The sequence below is a fragment of the Maylandia zebra genome, linkage group LG11, assembly GCF_041146795.1.
Source record: "Maylandia zebra isolate NMK-2024a linkage group LG11, Mzebra_GT3a, whole genome shotgun sequence".
NCBI classification, from domain to species: Eukaryota; Metazoa; Chordata; class Actinopteri; order Cichliformes; family Cichlidae; genus Maylandia; species Maylandia zebra.
Genome location: NC_135177.1, coordinates 25,876,434 through 25,894,167, shown reverse-complemented (window position 1 = coordinate 25,894,167; position 17,734 = coordinate 25,876,434). Strand labels below are relative to the sequence as shown.

Sequence of the window (17,734 nt, the reverse complement as noted above, 5' to 3'; positions counted from 1 at the left end):
TTTACTGTGGGTAAGAATAACAACATTCTTTTAACATGAGTATGTATTCCACTGGGGAATGTCTCTTTTCACTTGTAGGCACGTAACTGATGATTTAGGGGTGTAATCGCAATAATTTGCAGTTCCTGTTATTAGTAACATTGTTGTTACTAGTTATTAGTAACATTGTTGTTACTAATACCACTATCCTTCTAATCCCAAATGTATTCTTATATGCTGCGTTTCTAAAAACCTGACTGAAAGCTGGCATCTGCTCCAACTACCATAAAAAGTAGCACCCTGATCAATATTCTGCACCACACCCACAGCTGTAATCAGCATGTAGAAACTGTACCAAGTGGGATATTTTTGGATATATCCTACAAAATGTTCTTAGTCTTATTAACTGAGCCCCTACATCCTGATGTATGGAATCTCATGAACTGAAACGTGTTAAGCGAGGCTTGAAATTAAATGATGTAAACCAAAGCTGCACACCAAAAATCCACCAAGATCTGGTATCATGCTGCTGGGAAACAAACACAGATTAGTCATACACTGACAAAAACACATAAACAAACTTGCATACGAATCCCAAAGGGAGGTATACAGTAGACAACCATCAGCAGACTGTGTTTATTAAGTGTGCCCACCTCTCTAGTGAAATTAAAAACAAAAAACAATAATAACAAAGATGTAGCACTTTTGCCCTGTTGGATTATCACTGTAGGATGGCGTTCTCCTACTGAGTCACTTGAGATCAGAGTTTCCATAACATCTCTGGGAACTAGCTGGTACTTGTATAAGGTTTCTGGCATGCTGAGAAAGAGGAAAGAAAAGAAGGGGCACTGGACACGCAGAAAAGTTCAATTCAATTCAAAACAAAACAACAACAACAAAAAAAAAAAAAAAGACGAGAAACTATGGGAGAAATGGAAACAGGTTTTTTTGTTGTTTCTTGATTTAATAGATTTTCATTAGTATGGCAATATGTCGATAGTAATCAGTTCGTAGAGTAAATTATCACCACTTAAGTGATGCTAAATTAAATGACAACTCTAAGAATTAGCCTCAATCCTTTAACTTTGGATTTTACATTTTCAACTTTGAAAAAGCAATACAGAACAAATGCAGATAAATAACTCTGGTAAAACAATGCCCAAAGAGACATAATTGATTGGGAAGCAGGAGTAGGCTCTGCATGCTGAAAAGTGAACAGATAACAGAGAGAAATATTGTTTCAAGGGTCAAAGAAATAATGGAGCCCTAATCGCACAATTATTCTGCTATTCTCTGCCATTCAGGAAGAGTAATAGGAGAGGCAATTTCAGACTGCTGGGAGGAATCACGTCCCCCTGATATCTGCAAAGAGACATTTATCAGCCAGACAACTTATAGCACGCACGCACACGCTCATTTTCCTGACTGGCATCTGCTTCTCACTCCCCTACTCTGACAAAGAAAAACCCCAAAAACAAAACAAACAAACACAAAAAACAACAATTTGTTCATATCCTAGAAGAGAGCCTCTGAAGAATCAACTTTTGTAACTGTTGTACACTTAGTAATAAATGATTTAATTACATCAAGCAGATCTTCCTTGATTGTTTTAAAATATGCATCATCTGAATACACCTAATTCCAAGTCCACATTTTACAGAGCTGAGGCTTGTTTGTTTTCCAAATCAGCAAACAGTCATTATGTGCTGTGATATTATGTCCACTGTCCACTCAGTTGTGTCTGTTTTAACTTGCTTTTGTCAAAAGCAGAAAACGTTTCTCTACAAACACAAAACCCTCTGAATTTATGTGATTTATGTGAGCAATGTTAGTTTCTGCATTTATTGACCCTGGGGAATACAGAAAGACCAAAACAAATGTGGAACCAAAAATCACTGAACTAAACAGGACAGCATTGCAGTGGGAAAAGGGTTTCTTTTTTAAAAATTTCAGCTTAAAATAGTTCTGTTTATTCATCCAAAGCTTAATGAAGCAGCTTCAGGGCAAATTTCCAACCAGTTCAGCCATGTGAAAGGAATACTTTTTGTGGTCTAATATCATCACATGATTTCTGGGGATTCTGAAACGTTGTGCTGCTCAAACTCAATGAACCACGAGTTTATCATTTAGAAATATGGACAACTACTTAAACTCCTTAAACATCAATACTTTTTAGGTTTGTAGACTGGTAGGACTTCTCTCACTTTTTTAGATTTGTCTCAATATTGACAGCTTCTCAGATTGACTCGTCCATGTTTGCAAGCAAGCCCAGGTGTATCAGACAAAGGAAAACAATGGCGATTTACATTTATTTGGTGGATGTTTTCCAGAGTTTCAATGTCCCACTCACCCTGACATGTTACACAAGCATTACTTACTCATATTCCTGGTAAAGATCAATGAAGTAAACCTAGACTAAGACTCAAAACAACTCAACAGCTACCTGCAGATCTATACAACTCTTGCTCAATTTCAGGATTTGACCAAGAGCTAGTGGATTATGTGTGGACTGCAAATGTTCAGAGCCTGACAACACAGGAAGCAGTCATGTAATGTACAATGACATCAGAATGAAGTACCAAAGGACACAAACAAAGAACATCTATAAATATACTTTTATCTTTCTGCATAAACACATTCACAGCAGTGTGACCTAAAGTGATACAGTGAGTGGTGCTAGTCAAGTAATCACCCAAAAGCAATGCTAATGCAGTCAAACCAGTTTGGGCACAAACCCAATATTAAAATTACATTGCCTAATTAGAGCCGGCGGTGCAACTCTCTCATCTGAGCATGCCAATAAGCTTGATGTTGAAAGGGCCTGAACTTTATGAACCCTTGGATAAGCATAAGCTGCTCTGAAACTTGTTTAATGAAAATTAAGCCAGGAGACATTACAACCCTATCTAACTGCAGGGACCAAATTACACGCAAATGAAATGCAAATGAACAAAGTTAGGCAAACCAGTACCATCTTATTAAGAGTTCAAACATACAATGATCCAATAAAGACTTCACCTTTGTTTGACAAATGATAATGCCTAGAACAGAGGGAAAAGGATAGCTGTTACTAGAAAGTATCTTGCAAAGCATTTAAACACCTGTCAAATGCTGGCATTCAACCCATGTGTTGGCGTAAACAATGGTACATTACACCATGCATAAAACCACATTCATCTTCAGCTAGACTCAACTACAAACTTGTGATGTTTTGTGAAACCGTCGTGCAAAGTTGTGATAAAGTTTTGCATTGATAAAACTTCTCCACAGGCATATAATCTTGTCATCTTGCCAGGATTTTCCATAATGAAACACATGCACCCACACAAGCTGATAACATTACAGGAACGGTACATTTACAGATGGTAAATATACCATCAGACATGACTCACCTACTGTCCTTATCACATCCGCTTTGTATGCATTCACAAATGCTCCAGGCTTCCTCTAGCTAGTATGTCAATACTGAAAATGTCTCAACATGCCTTGTTTTCCATATTTTTGTAAAACAAGTGGCCACTGCAACCATTAAGCTGTACCTGGTCTCTCCACATTAAAGATGGATGAGAGTCAGCATTAATAAGTCATGTACAACAACCAACACCAACAACATTACAGACACATAATGTTCCCTGTGGGGCCCAAAGACAGTGAATTTAGCATCCATAAAAATACCTGCTGACTGCCACTGGCATAACATACAACTGACAGGATGAAGTAGTAAAAAAAAACAAAAATCAAAACTGAATAGCTTAAAGAGAAAAAAGTGAAAGTGTTTACCAGCATCTGAGTTCAAGGCTCTGTCCATGTCTGTGTCCTCTCTTCCACAATGAGAGCATGGAGGGAAAAAAGGAGAGAATGAGAGAGAAAGAAAAATAGATGCTGGTGTTGTCTAAAGGAAAGAGAAAGTGATTTCCAGCTCTGTTGTCTTGCTCGCTTGTCTTTGTGATGTATCTCTTTACCTCTCAGACGTTGTAACAAGAAGCAATATGCTGCTCTTCCCTGTGTTCTGTTGATCCTAACCATGCCTCTTTTAAAAGGATGGACAGCAAGGACGACCCTTGCCCAGTTAACTTTCTCCCTGTAACTCGAGGCTATTTTGCTATTGGCAGATCAGCTTGGAACTCCCTGTGACCTTAAACTTAATTGGCAAACTACAACCATAAGATTATGATATGATAGCAATATATTAACTGTTAAAATGTTTGTTTGGTTTTTAATATTAAATATTTAAATAAAATAGAACAAAGTTTACTTGTTACCAAGAACTAACAGACTTTTTAGGAAAAACTACATAAAAAAAACCCTACACAAAACTACCTTCACAAATGGTTACCCCAACAAAATTCACTTTAAAATTGTTAAATTATCAAAACATTATGATTAATTAACTAAACCTACCACCACTTAGCACCAGCATTAGTCTAACTCATATGCATTACACCTAAAGTGCCAATAACACTTTAGTGTTGTGACCCCATGTGTTAGAGTTTTGAGTATTTGAGGTGCCTTTAATACATTCGTATTAATTTAAGCATCAGAAACATGCAGTTTGCACCAACTCTTGAGAAACACTAATGTTCAGGGATGAATGCAGGACATGGACAGCACGTGAACACCCAAAAACAGATGGTGAAAACATGATTTGAAGGATATTTTCCTTTCGGAAAACATGACCTCAGTGAGAACTTTTTGACTGATATCACAGATGACAGTTTCATAACTCAGTGAATGGAGACATGAACCTTCACCTACTTATAGAAATACTGAGATAAACAAACTTACACACACACACACACACACACACACACACACACACACACACACACACACACACACACACACACACACACACACACACACACACACACACACACACACACACAAAATACTGTGCAGCAGAACAAAAGGCTCCGCTGCATTCTCTCCCAGTGCCTGCATCTCTCTCCCAGTCCAAAGATATTGTTGAAATTGGTGCTTCTAAACTGGCCTTAAGTGAGAGTATGAGCATGAACTGCCTAACTTAACCTCCTGAGCAGAATACATTTCGGCATAAGTACAGGTTAAGTTTCAGATTAGAAAACGACAGATATGAAATCACCACCTACTGACCTTCTCCGGAAAAATGGTGTCACCATTCCAGGAACATCACTCAGACCTTTGGGCACAGACACTAGGAGGGGTTTAAGTTTTGTTTTTAAAAAGCAGCTAATATTTTGGTTTTGGGGTTTTTTTGTTTTGTTTTGTTTTTTTAATTTTATGTCCCTGATGAGCATTACTAAGAAACAGAGATTCTTAGTCACAACATTATTCCTTGATTGTTTTTTTTCCCCTCTTTGCTGAAAATCTAAAACAATTTTATTGCTTTTATTGTTACCAGGGTAGAGCAAGTGAATCCAGATGATGACAAAAAAAAATAAAATACCTTGGTACATTGAACTGACTTTGTAATACAGGGCTCTTCTCATTTTCTTAAGCAGTTTCCCTGTATGTGTCTGCACATATATTTGGCCAATAAACACGATTCTGATTCAGTTAAGAAAATGGACAGACAGATGTTTATTTTTATGTTAATTTTCAGGAGATATAAAAACATTTTATAATGAGAAACAGATGTAAATAATAAAATGAATGTTTCTCATTCCATCTGGATTTGGGCTGACTGTGAGGACCGGCTCACTGCCCCATGGGAATTCTTGTCATTGCTTGTAACACCTGTGCTTTTCCAAATGTCAGGTGACTGCAGTGAATAAATAAACTTAAGAGCTTTCCTTTTGTCTTGACTATAAATTCTCACTTGAAATTCCTTCCACTCAGAAAACACTACCGAAGTTGTTATATTGAAGTATCTTCTCAATGCCAGTTTGACTTACTGTACTGATCTTGTCTAAGCCTTCTCTAACTCGTTGGTGTTTGTTTCCCCACTTTATCAAGCCTAAACAGACCCATGCTGTAGAAAAGTGGGTAATTATAGTCCCAAGCACATAAAAATTGGCTGTTTTTCAAAAGGCACCCTCCATCACAGCACAACCTCTGAAAGATGGTCTCTTTACATATGTGACAGTTGCCACATCATGTGTCATACTCAAAGAATTAAATCTATAGAAAGACATCTTTGTCCAGGGCAAAGGCAAAACAGAAGAGCGCACAGCAGGAGCCCAGTAGTATAATGAGAACGAAGTTTTGACCTTTCTACCAAACAGAGCACCTTCACATGCACACAAGTCCAAACTCAACAACAGGAAACTTGCAACAATGAGCCTCCACACCCTTTACATAAATAGGTTCACGTAAGTTTTATAACATCATAGCATTATAGGAAAAGAAAATTATAAGTCTGATGATAAAACCTGAGCATGTTAGGAAATTTACATAACAAGTAAGATTAGGGAAGCGTTTCCTATCCAGTTATAAGTGCTTACAACACACAATGCCATTTGTTTAGATAGCAAAGACAAAGATAAGATTCAGACTGCGGTCAGAAATATGGCCTTTTGAACGTGGTGGCCTGGACTGTTCTTAGAAACAATGAGACAGAAGACTAGTTACCAGACGAACAGAGCAAAATCGAGAGTGTGTTTAGTAATAATAGCACGTCCACAGTCCCTACGAGCAGCGTGCTTTGAAAGTCTGCCACCGCCTTTCAGAGACTTGCTGTTAGTCACCATGTGTCACCCTGCTCTTGCTTCACACCGGTCGAACTAGTGACAGCGTCACCATCAGTCCACCTTAATCGATTAGTGCACAGGGCAGTACAACTATAAACTCCCCCTTTGTGTGCATGTGTTACGCTCGCAGCTTTAATCTGGTTAATCTAGTCTTCTCCTCTAGTGGTTGTTTTTGGCGTACCTGTTCAGGTGGGTCCGGTCGGTGTCAGCGGTCGACGCTAGAGTCACGAAAAGTGACAAGTGAACATAAATACGAGCACGTGCTACATACAGTATGTGTCCCGTTAATTAAAGTCTATTACATAGATAACCTAGCTGCTAACGTTACAATGACTACTAACAGTGTGCAGGCGGCTTCTACATCTAAAGGATGCTCTAACTAGAGACATGCCAGCAACAGAGTGTCAGAGTTTGTCTTGACAATTATTTCACCAACAGCTCACACATGTTAACTCAGCGCCTCTTTCTGTCATACAAGAATCACGAGACTTTTACTGCTAAAACAGACCTAGCGGCAGCTACCAAAGGACAGCTAACTTAGCCGCTAACGAACGTTAGCAGGAGGACACAGCGTACAAATTGGGGGGCGGGGGTGTTATTAAAGGGACAAGCCACAGAGGGAGCGTAGTAGGTACACCAAATTAAAAAAAAAAAAAAAAAAAAAACTCACCCAGTGGACCCTCTTTGTGTTTGGACGAGCGCCTTCCATTCACACCTTTTTCCAGTCTGCTAGTCCCACTACCCTTCTTGCTGGACGCCATATTCGCCCACTCTGTTTATGCACCGCCTCTCACATTTCTACCTGAGAAGCCATGAGACCACGCCCGCGCAAGAAATGTAAGCCAATGAAAACCTACTTCTGTTTAGTAACCAATCAGGACAAATCAAAATTTCGTAAGTGCCGCCCTACTCTCTTTATTGTGCAACCCCCTAAAAGAAACAATCCTATCCTATTCACTGCACACAGAGGGCAATTGTATTACTCAGACAATTTACAGAGAGATTTGATGGATTTTTTAAATATTATTTTATTATTACAGCACTCACAGAAATAGCAAAAAACACATAATTGTAGCAGATGCACGTCAATGAATATTTAAAAAGCCGACAACGCAACCTGGGGTACATACGTAACCAGTCTGACCCGTCATTTTTTTTCTGGAATCTGTGTGCAAAATTAGAATAAAAAAGCTAAAGCAAAACACCTACATATATTTAAAAATGTAAAGGAGTATATTTAAAAACATCATAAAAAAAACTGAAAAAAAGTTTATAGTTGATATGTTGATAAGGAAGTATTTCTAAAATCCTGGTTGCAGACCAGTGGATATTGTGTTATGATTGTTTTGACAAATACAGATAAAATCTTAAAAAATAAAAAACTTCAGAGAACAAAACTCTGAAATCAGAGCGTGTTGTAAGAAGCCTGCTATTTACATGTAACACTCGTAACTGTCTGTTATTCACTTGGTTTTATGGTTTCTCCAGCTGGATTTCTTCCTCTTCTTCCTTAATGTTGCCCACATCCTGGTACGGGCCCTGTGCTTGGGAGCGTTCAATCTGATCGTATGTTGCACAACAGTCATCCAGATTTAGCCCCTGGTTTTTGAGAAAATGCAAAAAGGAAATCATGCAAAGGCTATTATCAGTGAAAGATATACACATCAACAACAACTAGAAATGGTGTTCATTTCTTAGCTCCTGCTTTCCTGCTTTGCCTTGTGTAATGGAAAGAGATTGAGAATATGTAATGTTGACCTGATATATATTTTCCTCTTCTTTCTTTGCTTTCTTTTTCTCCAGTTCATTAAGCTTCTTTGACTGTAGGGCAAACCAAAAGTAATAAATCAGTCAAATGTTGCAAATTCCCATTGTTGACGGAGAAGGAAGAAAAACAAATCCATGCCAGAGTCGCACAGCTCTGCCATTACTTTTAAATGCATGAATAATAAAGTAAAAGTAATGCTCTTTTGGGAAAATGCTTGAAATTAAGCATAGCTTCAACAGTAGTGCTGCTGATCATTGTATAATAATGCAACGACCTTGAACAGAAGAATGGCAGAAGGCAGCATCACACACAGTAACAGTAAGAATCCCTCAGCTATCAGGATCTTGTTTTTGGTGGTTTCTCTCAGGTTTATGGTCTTCTCCATTGGCTCTAGGAATGCAGAAAGGGTTCAGAGGTCAAACAAACAAATTAGCAGTTGCACGTATTGGTTTTTAAACACGAGTTATCTTTTTCTGCTTTAAGTGTGAACACGTGAATGCTGCGTATTTGTTAGCCTGCACATGAAAACGCAGGCTAACAAAATAATTACTCAAAAGCCTTACTGGGAGATTTATTATGACACTGATAGTTTTGTTATATAACGGTTAAATTTAGCATAAGGATCACAGTTAAACATACAATTGGTGGTACTGTTAAGTCACGTTAACAATGCAGGTTATCGCACACATAATCCCTCAGATTGGCAGTTTTATGTTTCCTCATCTACCATCTGGTTTTAATGAGATTAGTGTGTGAAGTGGCCTTTCAGTGTGACTAATGCCTTTGCACATTGACTGAAATTTAATTCTAAATTTGGTGCTATTTAAAGTGAATGAATGGTGCAGCATACTGCAATGCAACAATCCTGAAGATGTAAAGATTAAATAAATTGAATATATGTGGATGCTGCCACTTTCACAGCTTTTGGGCAGATTAACAAGAACAGGATTTATGGTTTATGAAGTAGTGACACCCCGCCCCAACAACAACACATGCACACACACACACTCACTGTAGACACGCAGGTAGGTTCCATGTGTGTAATATGTGTTGCCACTATCATTCAGCAGACAATGGTAAAATCCAAGGTTCTCCAGCTTTACTTCAGGGAAGTTCAGTTGGGCACAATATATTTTTTCAGATTTGGAATCTTTCTGTGATTCAGCTGTTTTATCTAACAACATCTGCTGAGTTTTGTTATAATAGTGGATCCAGTGGACATTCACTCTCCCCGACGGTGATTTATAGCAGCATTCCAGTGAAGCATTTTCAGAGACTGGCACACTCAGTGAGGGTCTGTCTGGTTCTAAAATCAGCTCACCCCAAGCAAAACCCACTGTTGAAGAAAGCGCATGTTAAGACAGGTTATGTTGTAGGATTTGTTATTGAGGTCTCCGATTATTTAATGATGACTGCATATAATTTCACAACCCATATTCAAAACTGACAAAGTATTAAAATATGCTTTAAAAATGCCAAATGATCTATAATTGTATAGCATAAGTAACCAGAACGACTGAAGCAAAAATGTCATCATGATAGCACAGCCATCTGTTTTGACAGGAAATGTGGTTCACTGAAGCAGAACTCAAAAGAGTTAAACAAAAATGAATACATAAGTACATATATACTGAACCGATATGTAGAAATATGACACGCTGAAATAATTAATCTTTCAAAAACATAACTGATATTACTGAAATATATAATAAATGGATGATGTCAATGATTACTTCTAAATAAAACAAGTTCAAATACTTGAATGTACGGTATTAAAAATATAATCTGACTCACCCACCAAGCTGGAGAGGACAAATATTACAACCATCCCCATTTTTGTAAGCCAAAATTCAATCTAGGAATAAAAAAGGATAAAATTCTGATTAAAAAAAAAATTCTACACACAGCTCTGCTTCAGTCTTCTCTTCTGCAAGATCACACTGGTGTCTTGTTTTTCAGTGGCAGGATTTATGCTTGAATAAATTTCCACCAGCCCACATTTGCTTAAGTGCTGCATCCAAATGCTTAAAAAAATAGAACTTTGTTTAAAAAAAAAAGAAAAAAAAAAGTCTGTTAAACATGCAAATAGCAACTAAATGCTGCTCTTGACTGAAAATTGCAAATATAAAAAGTGGAAATGGAACAGTTGATAGAGGGACAATGTATTGCATTTCTTCTTCTTTCTGAAAGCATTAACTCAGGAGACAAACTGTTCGAGCTTTGAAGTAAAAGTCTTACTTTTAAACAGTTCGGAGCCTTGGTCAGTCGTTTTTCTTTTCAGTGTCTTGTGTTTCCACTGGGTGAGACCATTTCAGTTTGGAGCCATGCTGTTGTTCCTCCCACTCATCACCACTCTGATTAACATTTAAATCCCTAACATTTAAACATCTACATTACCTGCTAATGATATGAATACATATCATCTCCAGTGAGCACAGGACCCACTAGAGGACATCAATGTTCCGGCCACCCTCTGAAGTCTGCTGAAGGTCATTTTGTAGTTTTCCAGCTGTTCCTCCTTGCACAAAGGAGCAGGTACCTTTTCTGCTCTCTTAAAGTAACTGCCTGTCTCTTGGAACCTTTATGCTCTTAAGACCATTACTGGAAGACACTGGAAGCTTTCTGGCAATGGCAAATATTGCTGTACTTTCCTGGAGGAGTTGGAATACCTGTGCAACCTGTTTAAGGTCCCAGTGTTGCCAAATTCTAGTAGTGACACTGCTTGTTATAGCACCTACTGGAGGGGAATAGTTGGAAGAGGTCATGTCTAGGGTGTGTTTTATTTTTTTGCAGACCTCACAGTCCTTTGTAGTCTGTTCTTGTCCTGTTTGATGGCTGATCCAAACCTTCCAGTGATATAGCTGGATTGTTACAGAGTGCACCCATCAAAACTAAAAGAATGTCAAATTTAGATTAATCAGACAAAACAAACACTTTGTCTCAAATGAGGTCAGACCCATAGGTGGAGAGTTTCTGGATCTTGTTTACCTTTCTTGTTTTATAGCGGAGCTTTGTTTAATTGGTGCATGCAGTGTCATGAACTGTGTTCCTGAACTAATGCAGTGCCTTTCACTACAGAAATCTATTGTTTCAAACAGCTTTGCCTTAATATCCATTTAATATTTTTCAGCCTTGTTCCCTGTCTATTAAAAAACCCCCTGTAAATTCTTTGCAATTCAACATTTAGAAAGAGATAGCTACTTGCATATAAAGCCATTATCTTTACCTTTTAAATACCTTTCTGGGCACAATTATTTAACTGAATATTGCAGATTAATATTATCAGCTTTGAGATTTGACACATCATTTTTTCAATTAAATATTTAGAATTTAAAGGACTGGGATTTACATGGAATCCTGATATTCTATAATTCATGTGTTTTAAAATATGCACTGTATATTTCAAAACAAATGGAGTGAAGCCCAACTATGGTTGAACCCTAAACAATTGTCATGATGTTCTCCCAACTGTAAATAAGAAAACAGAAAAAAATTTCCCCAGTTTATTGAAAAAAAAAAAAAAAAAGAATTAAAAAATAGAACGTACCACAAATTTGTTTAGGTATACATCATTAAAGAGCATCTTACACAATAAAAATCAAACCCAAATACACAGTATAGTTCTTGCATATACAATGTTTATAGATAAGGTGGCAAACACCAGTATGGCAAGGAGCAATGTCTATTTTGTTTTTTTAAATATACTGGGCACTGGTCGGCTGAGTTGGTAGAGGGCTTACATCCTCACTATGAGATAGAGATGGACACAAAAATAGTGCGATGAAGCCCAAGTTAAATCTACATATAGAAACAACCCTCAAACCTTAAACCACCAAAATCTGAATCCTGTCATGATTTTTCTCTGCTTACTAGTCATGTTTCTCATTGAGGTACACAGCAGTGATTGTGTTCAACTAAAGAGTCTTTTATGAAGCAAACAACTTGATCGTTAGAACAAGGCACCACTCTATAAATAAAGTTTTCTATACATTTTGTATATGGAATACATGAGGAAAAGCATTTAAAGGAGAGAGCGCGAGAAGTGCCTGTAGTAGTCGTTGAGCCAGTGGAGACTGAAGGAATCAGCTGATGCTGGTGGTAGTTGGACTCCAAATGTCTACCACTGACATTGAATTTTTCTTAAAAAGCACTGTGGGTAGCCTGAGGTATAGTACCCACAGTACAGAGCTGGTTGGCACTGAATATTTTTTTTTCAATTGATTCACAATCATCAAAATGCAAAGACAAGTTACAGGCAAGTCCTGCCTCTCTCACCATTGTGGAAAATGCATAGTAAAAAATTACAAAAGCCTCTGTGGAAAATACTCCCTCCCCAACCTACTTAAGTGACTCAATACACAAAATGTAGGATAAAACTGTGCAGTAGAAACAAGTGATTACGCAATTAAAAGGTGTGAGTGTGTTATGAAGAAGAGTGTGTAGCTAAAAAAAAAAAAGAGCTTAAGACACAGAGGGGAGCTATTATTTTTTTGTCTTTGTCTTTTTTTGCCTTCAAACTACATTTATATACACTTCCAAAGAACAATACGTGGAGAGAGATGCTAGAATCATATATAGTTTTTGAAGCCTATGAACACTTAAGTGATCAAAATGAGCAAACCCGGTGAGGTTCAGTAGGTTCAAAGGTGGCATTTGTTGTTGTGGCAACAACAACAATAAGAATGGATGTCAGGAAGTGCTCCTGACGTGCTTCTGTAGGAATGAGTCTACAGTTTTCCTTCCTCCAGACCTTCAGCATTTCCTTTGTGTCCTCATCTGGCTACAGTATTGCTGCTGTGTCAGTATCAGCCCCATATGTTCAGCTTAGTACCAGGGGCATGTTCGGTGCGTCTCTTAATCCTCTATAGCGCAACTTTTTCATTCAATTTTAAACTTCCCAGTCCTATAGATTGTTCATGTCTTATGACTAATCCCAAATAATCTAACGTTTTTCATCTTGGTATTTTCTTTACATTAACTTTAAAAAAAGAAAGAAGTGTTTTTATTATTCAATGTGCTTTTAAAATCCCTTCGTGTTTGGGGTGAAGAAAAGCGGCTGCTGATTCCAGACTGCATTACTGAGCCACCATTCCCGCATCAACATTTTGTGACACACTACTACACAGATGATGCACGTCACTAATAAAGCTGTTGTACAAATGAGGATCTAGCGGTTTGCTGTTACTTCTTTGGTCCTGTGTGCACAGCCCCAGTTACGCCACAGATCAGAAATTATATTACCATAGTCAACGCTCAATAAAATATCACCTTAGCTCAAATTTGCAATATACTAAATCAATCTGATCTCATAATACGTCTGAAAAGTATAACCCCAACTAAAGTGTTTTGGACGAGCATTTGGGAACCCTCTCTAAAGGTAAGTTGAAACTTCTGAAATGATATGAGCATAGTAATACTGAGCGCTATATATATTTATTTATTTAATATAGGGGCGCAAATCCCAATCTCCTACTTTCTACTCTCTCATGACCATCAAGTTAAAGGTTTCTAAAAAGCAACCCCCTTGAAACCAGTTCCCAGTTCTTTCACTTTTCTATTCCACTCTGATCTGCTTCACACACGCCAGCTTCGTTTTTGTCCGTCCTGTCCGACAGTTGCACATCACTTTTTGTTTCTGGCCTGGCATTGTATCAGCTTCACTCAGGTGAAGAAGCTCACTGACACACAAGGACTCAAGGGAATAAATAAAAGCGGTACATACAAACAAATCTCCACTATTAACACCAAGATTACTTATACTGCCACTATTTATAAATGATTTTTATGTGACCTAATTACAGTAAGAATCATCTGAAGAAATATATCCTTAATTAAAAAAATTGTAACGCACATACACACACACTTTCTTGCATGCATCGTTTCAATAATGAGGGGTGCCTTAATAACCATACAGAATACAGAGCTAAAAGTAACAAATTTAGCAATAACTGTGTGCGTTCATCTTGTTTTGATTAAAAGTGCATCTCTGTTTTACTTTGGCATAGACTAGAAATAACACTATATATCAGTAGTAGTATTTCAATAGACCTAATGCTATATTGGCCATTTAAGGCTCTCTCTGTTACTGTACATTAGAATTTGGCATTACTGTAAATTATTTTCCATCATGCATGTTTCTGGTTTGCGTATGTGTGTTACAGCAGACTCAAATCACTATATTTTCTTAGGCAGCAACTCACTAACAGCAAAATATTGCTTCATTTCCTTTGGCACCTCTCACTAACAGCATCCTCAAACCCCAATTTAGGATTGTTTTTTTCTTTTTTGTATAGCCCTCTATCCAGCATGCACGCGCACATACACATGTTCCATTACTGAACCACTGCACTGTGCACAAAGCCCTTCCCTAAATGGCCAATTGGTAAAAGGAGAAAAAAGAAAATAAAACTTCTGATTGGCTGCAAACAGCTGACATACACACCCACACACACGCAAGAGGGGAAGAAAAAGAAATGTATCGATGGTCCGGTCATAGACGTGTGATGGTATAGGAATTTCCAGGAAAGCCTCTGAAAGTCACTCAGTCCAAACCAGAACCAGTCAAAACCTGCACAGAAAACAAAACAAACAAAAAAACAAACATTTTTTTTAAATATAAATCCTGTTTTGTTTTTGTTTTTTTTAAATCTAGTATTTTTGTAGACTCATTTTGATTCTTCAGACTTTACAGTCACAAAACTGCAAATGCAGCTTGAGAAGAGCTCATAAAAATGCAGCTGCTGTCATCAGTCACCTTCAAATGTTGCCATTAGCTCACGGCCAATAGTTGCAACTACCAGCAGTAAGTGGTTTTTGTTTTTGCCTTGGGCTTCACCTCTCAGGCCACGTACAAGCTGCCCCAACCTGTTTATGGATTTTTCTTGAGATATACACAGCTTAACTATAACACTGCACATATTTTTCAGGGTGAAATAAAAAGCTGTCCAAAAGCTAAACCCGATTCTTTTAACCTTGTCCATTCATGAGTGGAAATGGCTCTATACCATTAATCATAATGACAATTCAATACTTAACATGACTATCTAGTTTAGTGTTCTCACCTAATGGCCAGCAGGAGGCATTAAGGTGGGTCACTAGAAGCTGCCCCCCTCCAGTGAGAACTTGGAAAGGGCCTCCTGCAGCTTGTGGTGTTCCTCTTCTACAGTCTGCAACACACAAAATCAATATAACCTTAGGAACTGAGAACACACAAACACACACACACAATTCAACCTTCTCCTCTTAACATCCTCTCTTCGTCTCCCTCACTGCTTCTCTGACACATCCCATTGCAAGTGCTGGACATAATAGCCATTTTTAGAGAAGTCCAATTTCACAAGGCAATTTTCAGCAAAGCAATAACAGCAGCAGTTAAATGGTTTTCTATTCTCTGGTTTCTCTTTTGTGCCATTTGGCCCCATTTGTCCACAGCTCACTCCTTACTCAAGTTATCCCCACTGAAATCTTGATGCCCAGCTTTGAGTCTCTTTCTAGTCAGTTCCAATCTTTTGTTAGAGCTGACATTTCTATCTGCCCCTGTCATACGTCCTGCTCCCTGCTTACAGTTTTCTCTCAATATTCCCCTCCATCTCCCCCTCTGTTCACCTGTAGTCTCTTTAGTTGTTCCTCCAGGCTGCGTAGCCTCCTGCACACTTCCTCCTTCCTCTCCTGGGACAGCACCAGGGGCGCGCTGATGCTCTCATCGTCTCCTTTTGGGTTTTGACCTTCTTTGTCTGTACTCGTGGGGTTCGTCTCCTCAGCTACTTCGTTCGTGGTCTGACTTTCATCTGTGGATAGAAATATTTAGTTTGAAAGTGTCAAGAGTCAGCAGTCTTTAAATAATAATAAATTCTGGCCATTAATAATTAGCACTGCAAAAATCCTTTGACATTGTAAGTTCCTTGTAATACTGCATTAAATAGAATAGTACACACATACACGAAATCCTGCTTTAACGCGAGGGGATTTGCAATCCTGCTTTTAAAATGGATATACTGATATCAAATTGTGATATTAGAAATACTTTAATACTTTTGATTAATGTGTAGAATCATGTGTAAAGTCGCTAATTAAAAAAAACAAATAAATCAGGTAACACTGGGGTTTTGAGGGTGAAAAATAAGGACAAGAAACTACATGCCAGAGGTTTCAACATTAAATGCTTAATAACAATTCATCAAGAGGAGATAGGAAGCAGCTAGCCTTGCTGCATCCGCTAATGTTAACAACTCTGGAAAGTCACTGCTTAAGAAAAAAAATATTCTGGGAAGTTGTACAGATAAAACTACCAAGACTAAGCTAAGATGGCTCTATTTAGCTTACAGATATGAGTGGTATTAAGCTTCTCTTCATCTATCGCTATGAAACTATTCCTTTAAAAAAATAAGAAAAAAGAAAAGAAAAAAGAAAGACAAAAAAATAGGCCAAACCTGTTAACTGATGCTGTTCCACATCTTGCCCAGGGCCTTTTGATTGCCCTACTTCATGTTCTTCATCAGGTTGTGAGTCCTCTGATAGACTGATGCTGCCGACCAGGAGCCTTTTCAGGGACATGACTAACAGAGGAGACAGATTCATTGGCTTTATTAGGATAGGTAAGCTACTTTGAAAGAAAGTAAAGCCAAAAATATAGTCATTTATAGTTCATGAATATAAGTACAAGGAAGACCCCTATTCACCTTCATCTAATGCACTGTTAGCCACTTTCTCCTGATCATTTTTGGTGTGGCCTATCAAGTCAAACCCTTTGTCAGACAGGAAATCAATCAGCCTGTGCCTGGGATCGGTCGACTTTTTATCTTTCAAGTTGTCCTTATCTTGATCTACAGACAGAGATAAGTCTTAAATTTTGCTTATGTCTTTATGAGTGTGTAACAATGGCAAATTTGTAGGTGTGCAGTCACAACGGTCTCACCACTGCTGCTTTTCAAAGCTCCATTCTCAATCGGGCTCATAGGGGGATTCAGACTAAAAGAAAGGAGGAAAAAAAAAGTAAAAACAAGGAAATTGGATTTTTTGATAAATAAACTTTGGCAATATATGAATATCTCTCACTTTTTCCAACACACACACACACACACACACACACACACACACACACACACACACACACACACACACACGTTCAGCCATCTTAGTGAGGACCTTCACTGACATAATGGTTTCCCTAGCCCCTTACCCTAACCATTAAAAATGAATGCCTAACCCTGACCCTAAACCTAACCATAACCTAATTGTAACCCTGACTCTAAAACCGCATTTTGAGGCTCAAAAAGGCCTTCAAATTTGTGCGGACCGGTGCGTGTGTCCTCACAAGTGA

At 38.1% G+C, this 17,734-nt stretch overlaps 3 protein-coding genes across 16 annotated transcripts in view; all 3 read right to left on the bottom strand.

The window, feature by feature from the left end:
• Positions 1–7,434, bottom strand: part of lipeb (lipase, hormone-sensitive b) — a 28,820-nt gene extending 21,386 nt beyond the window's left edge. For 3 of the 5 annotated variants that reach the window (XM_023152613.3, XM_076890113.1, XM_012919103.3), the window contains exon 1: positions 7,318–7,412. In XM_023152613.3, coding sequence (XP_023008381.1) covers positions 7,318–7,408 — 91 coding nt within the window. In that variant the 5' untranslated portion in view covers positions 7,409–7,412. Of the gene's footprint in view, positions 1–3,759; positions 3,801–6,828; positions 7,260–7,317 lie in introns of those variants that run through there. The other 2 variants (XM_076890111.1, XM_076890112.1) reach the window with 2 other exon arrangements.
• A 228-nt stretch (positions 7,435–7,662) lies between these two features.
• Positions 7,663–11,637, bottom strand: cd79a (CD79a molecule, immunoglobulin-associated alpha). 2 transcript variants are annotated; one of them, XM_004550915.3, is made up of 6 exons: positions 10,813–11,637; positions 10,210–10,270; positions 9,428–9,751; positions 8,690–8,805; positions 8,406–8,468; positions 7,663–8,246 (listed from the first exon to the last, which is right to left on the bottom strand). In XM_004550915.3, the coding sequence occupies exons 2-6, from the start codon at positions 10,247–10,249 to the stop codon at positions 8,121–8,123; spliced, it is 669 nt and encodes a 222-aa protein (XP_004550972.2). In that variant the 5' UTR covers positions 10,250–10,270; positions 10,813–11,637; the 3' UTR covers positions 7,663–8,120. The 2 variants fall into 2 exon arrangements, with proteins under 2 accessions (XP_004550972.2, XP_076746225.1); XM_076890110.1 differs by lacking the exon at positions 10,813–11,637 and adding an exon at positions 10,654–10,783.
• Positions 11,638–11,904: 267 nt separating this feature from the next.
• The window catches only part of arhgef1 (Rho guanine nucleotide exchange factor (GEF) 1), a 41,947-nt gene continuing 36,117 nt past the window's right edge, over positions 11,905–17,734 (bottom strand). For all 9 annotated transcript variants that reach the window (XM_076890104.1, XM_076890107.1, XM_004550909.5 and 6 more), the window contains 6 exons: positions 17,330–17,382; positions 17,094–17,237; positions 16,845–16,970; positions 16,021–16,202; positions 15,477–15,581; positions 11,905–14,983 (listed from right to left, as the gene is read on the bottom strand). In XM_076890104.1, the coding sequence (XP_076746219.1) occupies positions 15,510–15,581; positions 16,021–16,202; positions 16,845–16,970; positions 17,094–17,237; positions 17,330–17,382 (577 nt within the window). In that variant the 3' untranslated portion in view covers positions 11,905–14,983; positions 15,477–15,509. The remainder of the gene's footprint in view (positions 14,984–15,476; positions 15,582–16,020; positions 16,203–16,844; positions 16,971–17,093; positions 17,238–17,329; positions 17,383–17,734) is intronic.

Excerpts from the sequence above, each read along its gene's own strand:
- cd79a (XM_004550915.3), bottom strand. The coding sequence starts at position 10,249 with ATGGGGATGGTTGTAATATTTGTCCTCTCCAGCTTGGTGG. Across the intron at positions 9,752-10,209 it reads TGTCCTCTCCAGCTTGGTGG|TGGGTTTTGCTTGGGGTGAG; the intron begins GTGAGTCAGATT and ends TTTCTTCAACAG. Across the intron at positions 8,469-8,689 it reads CTGCCATTCTTCTGTTCAAG|TCAAAGAAGCTTAATGAACT; the intron begins GTCGTTGCATTA and ends TTTGCCCTACAG.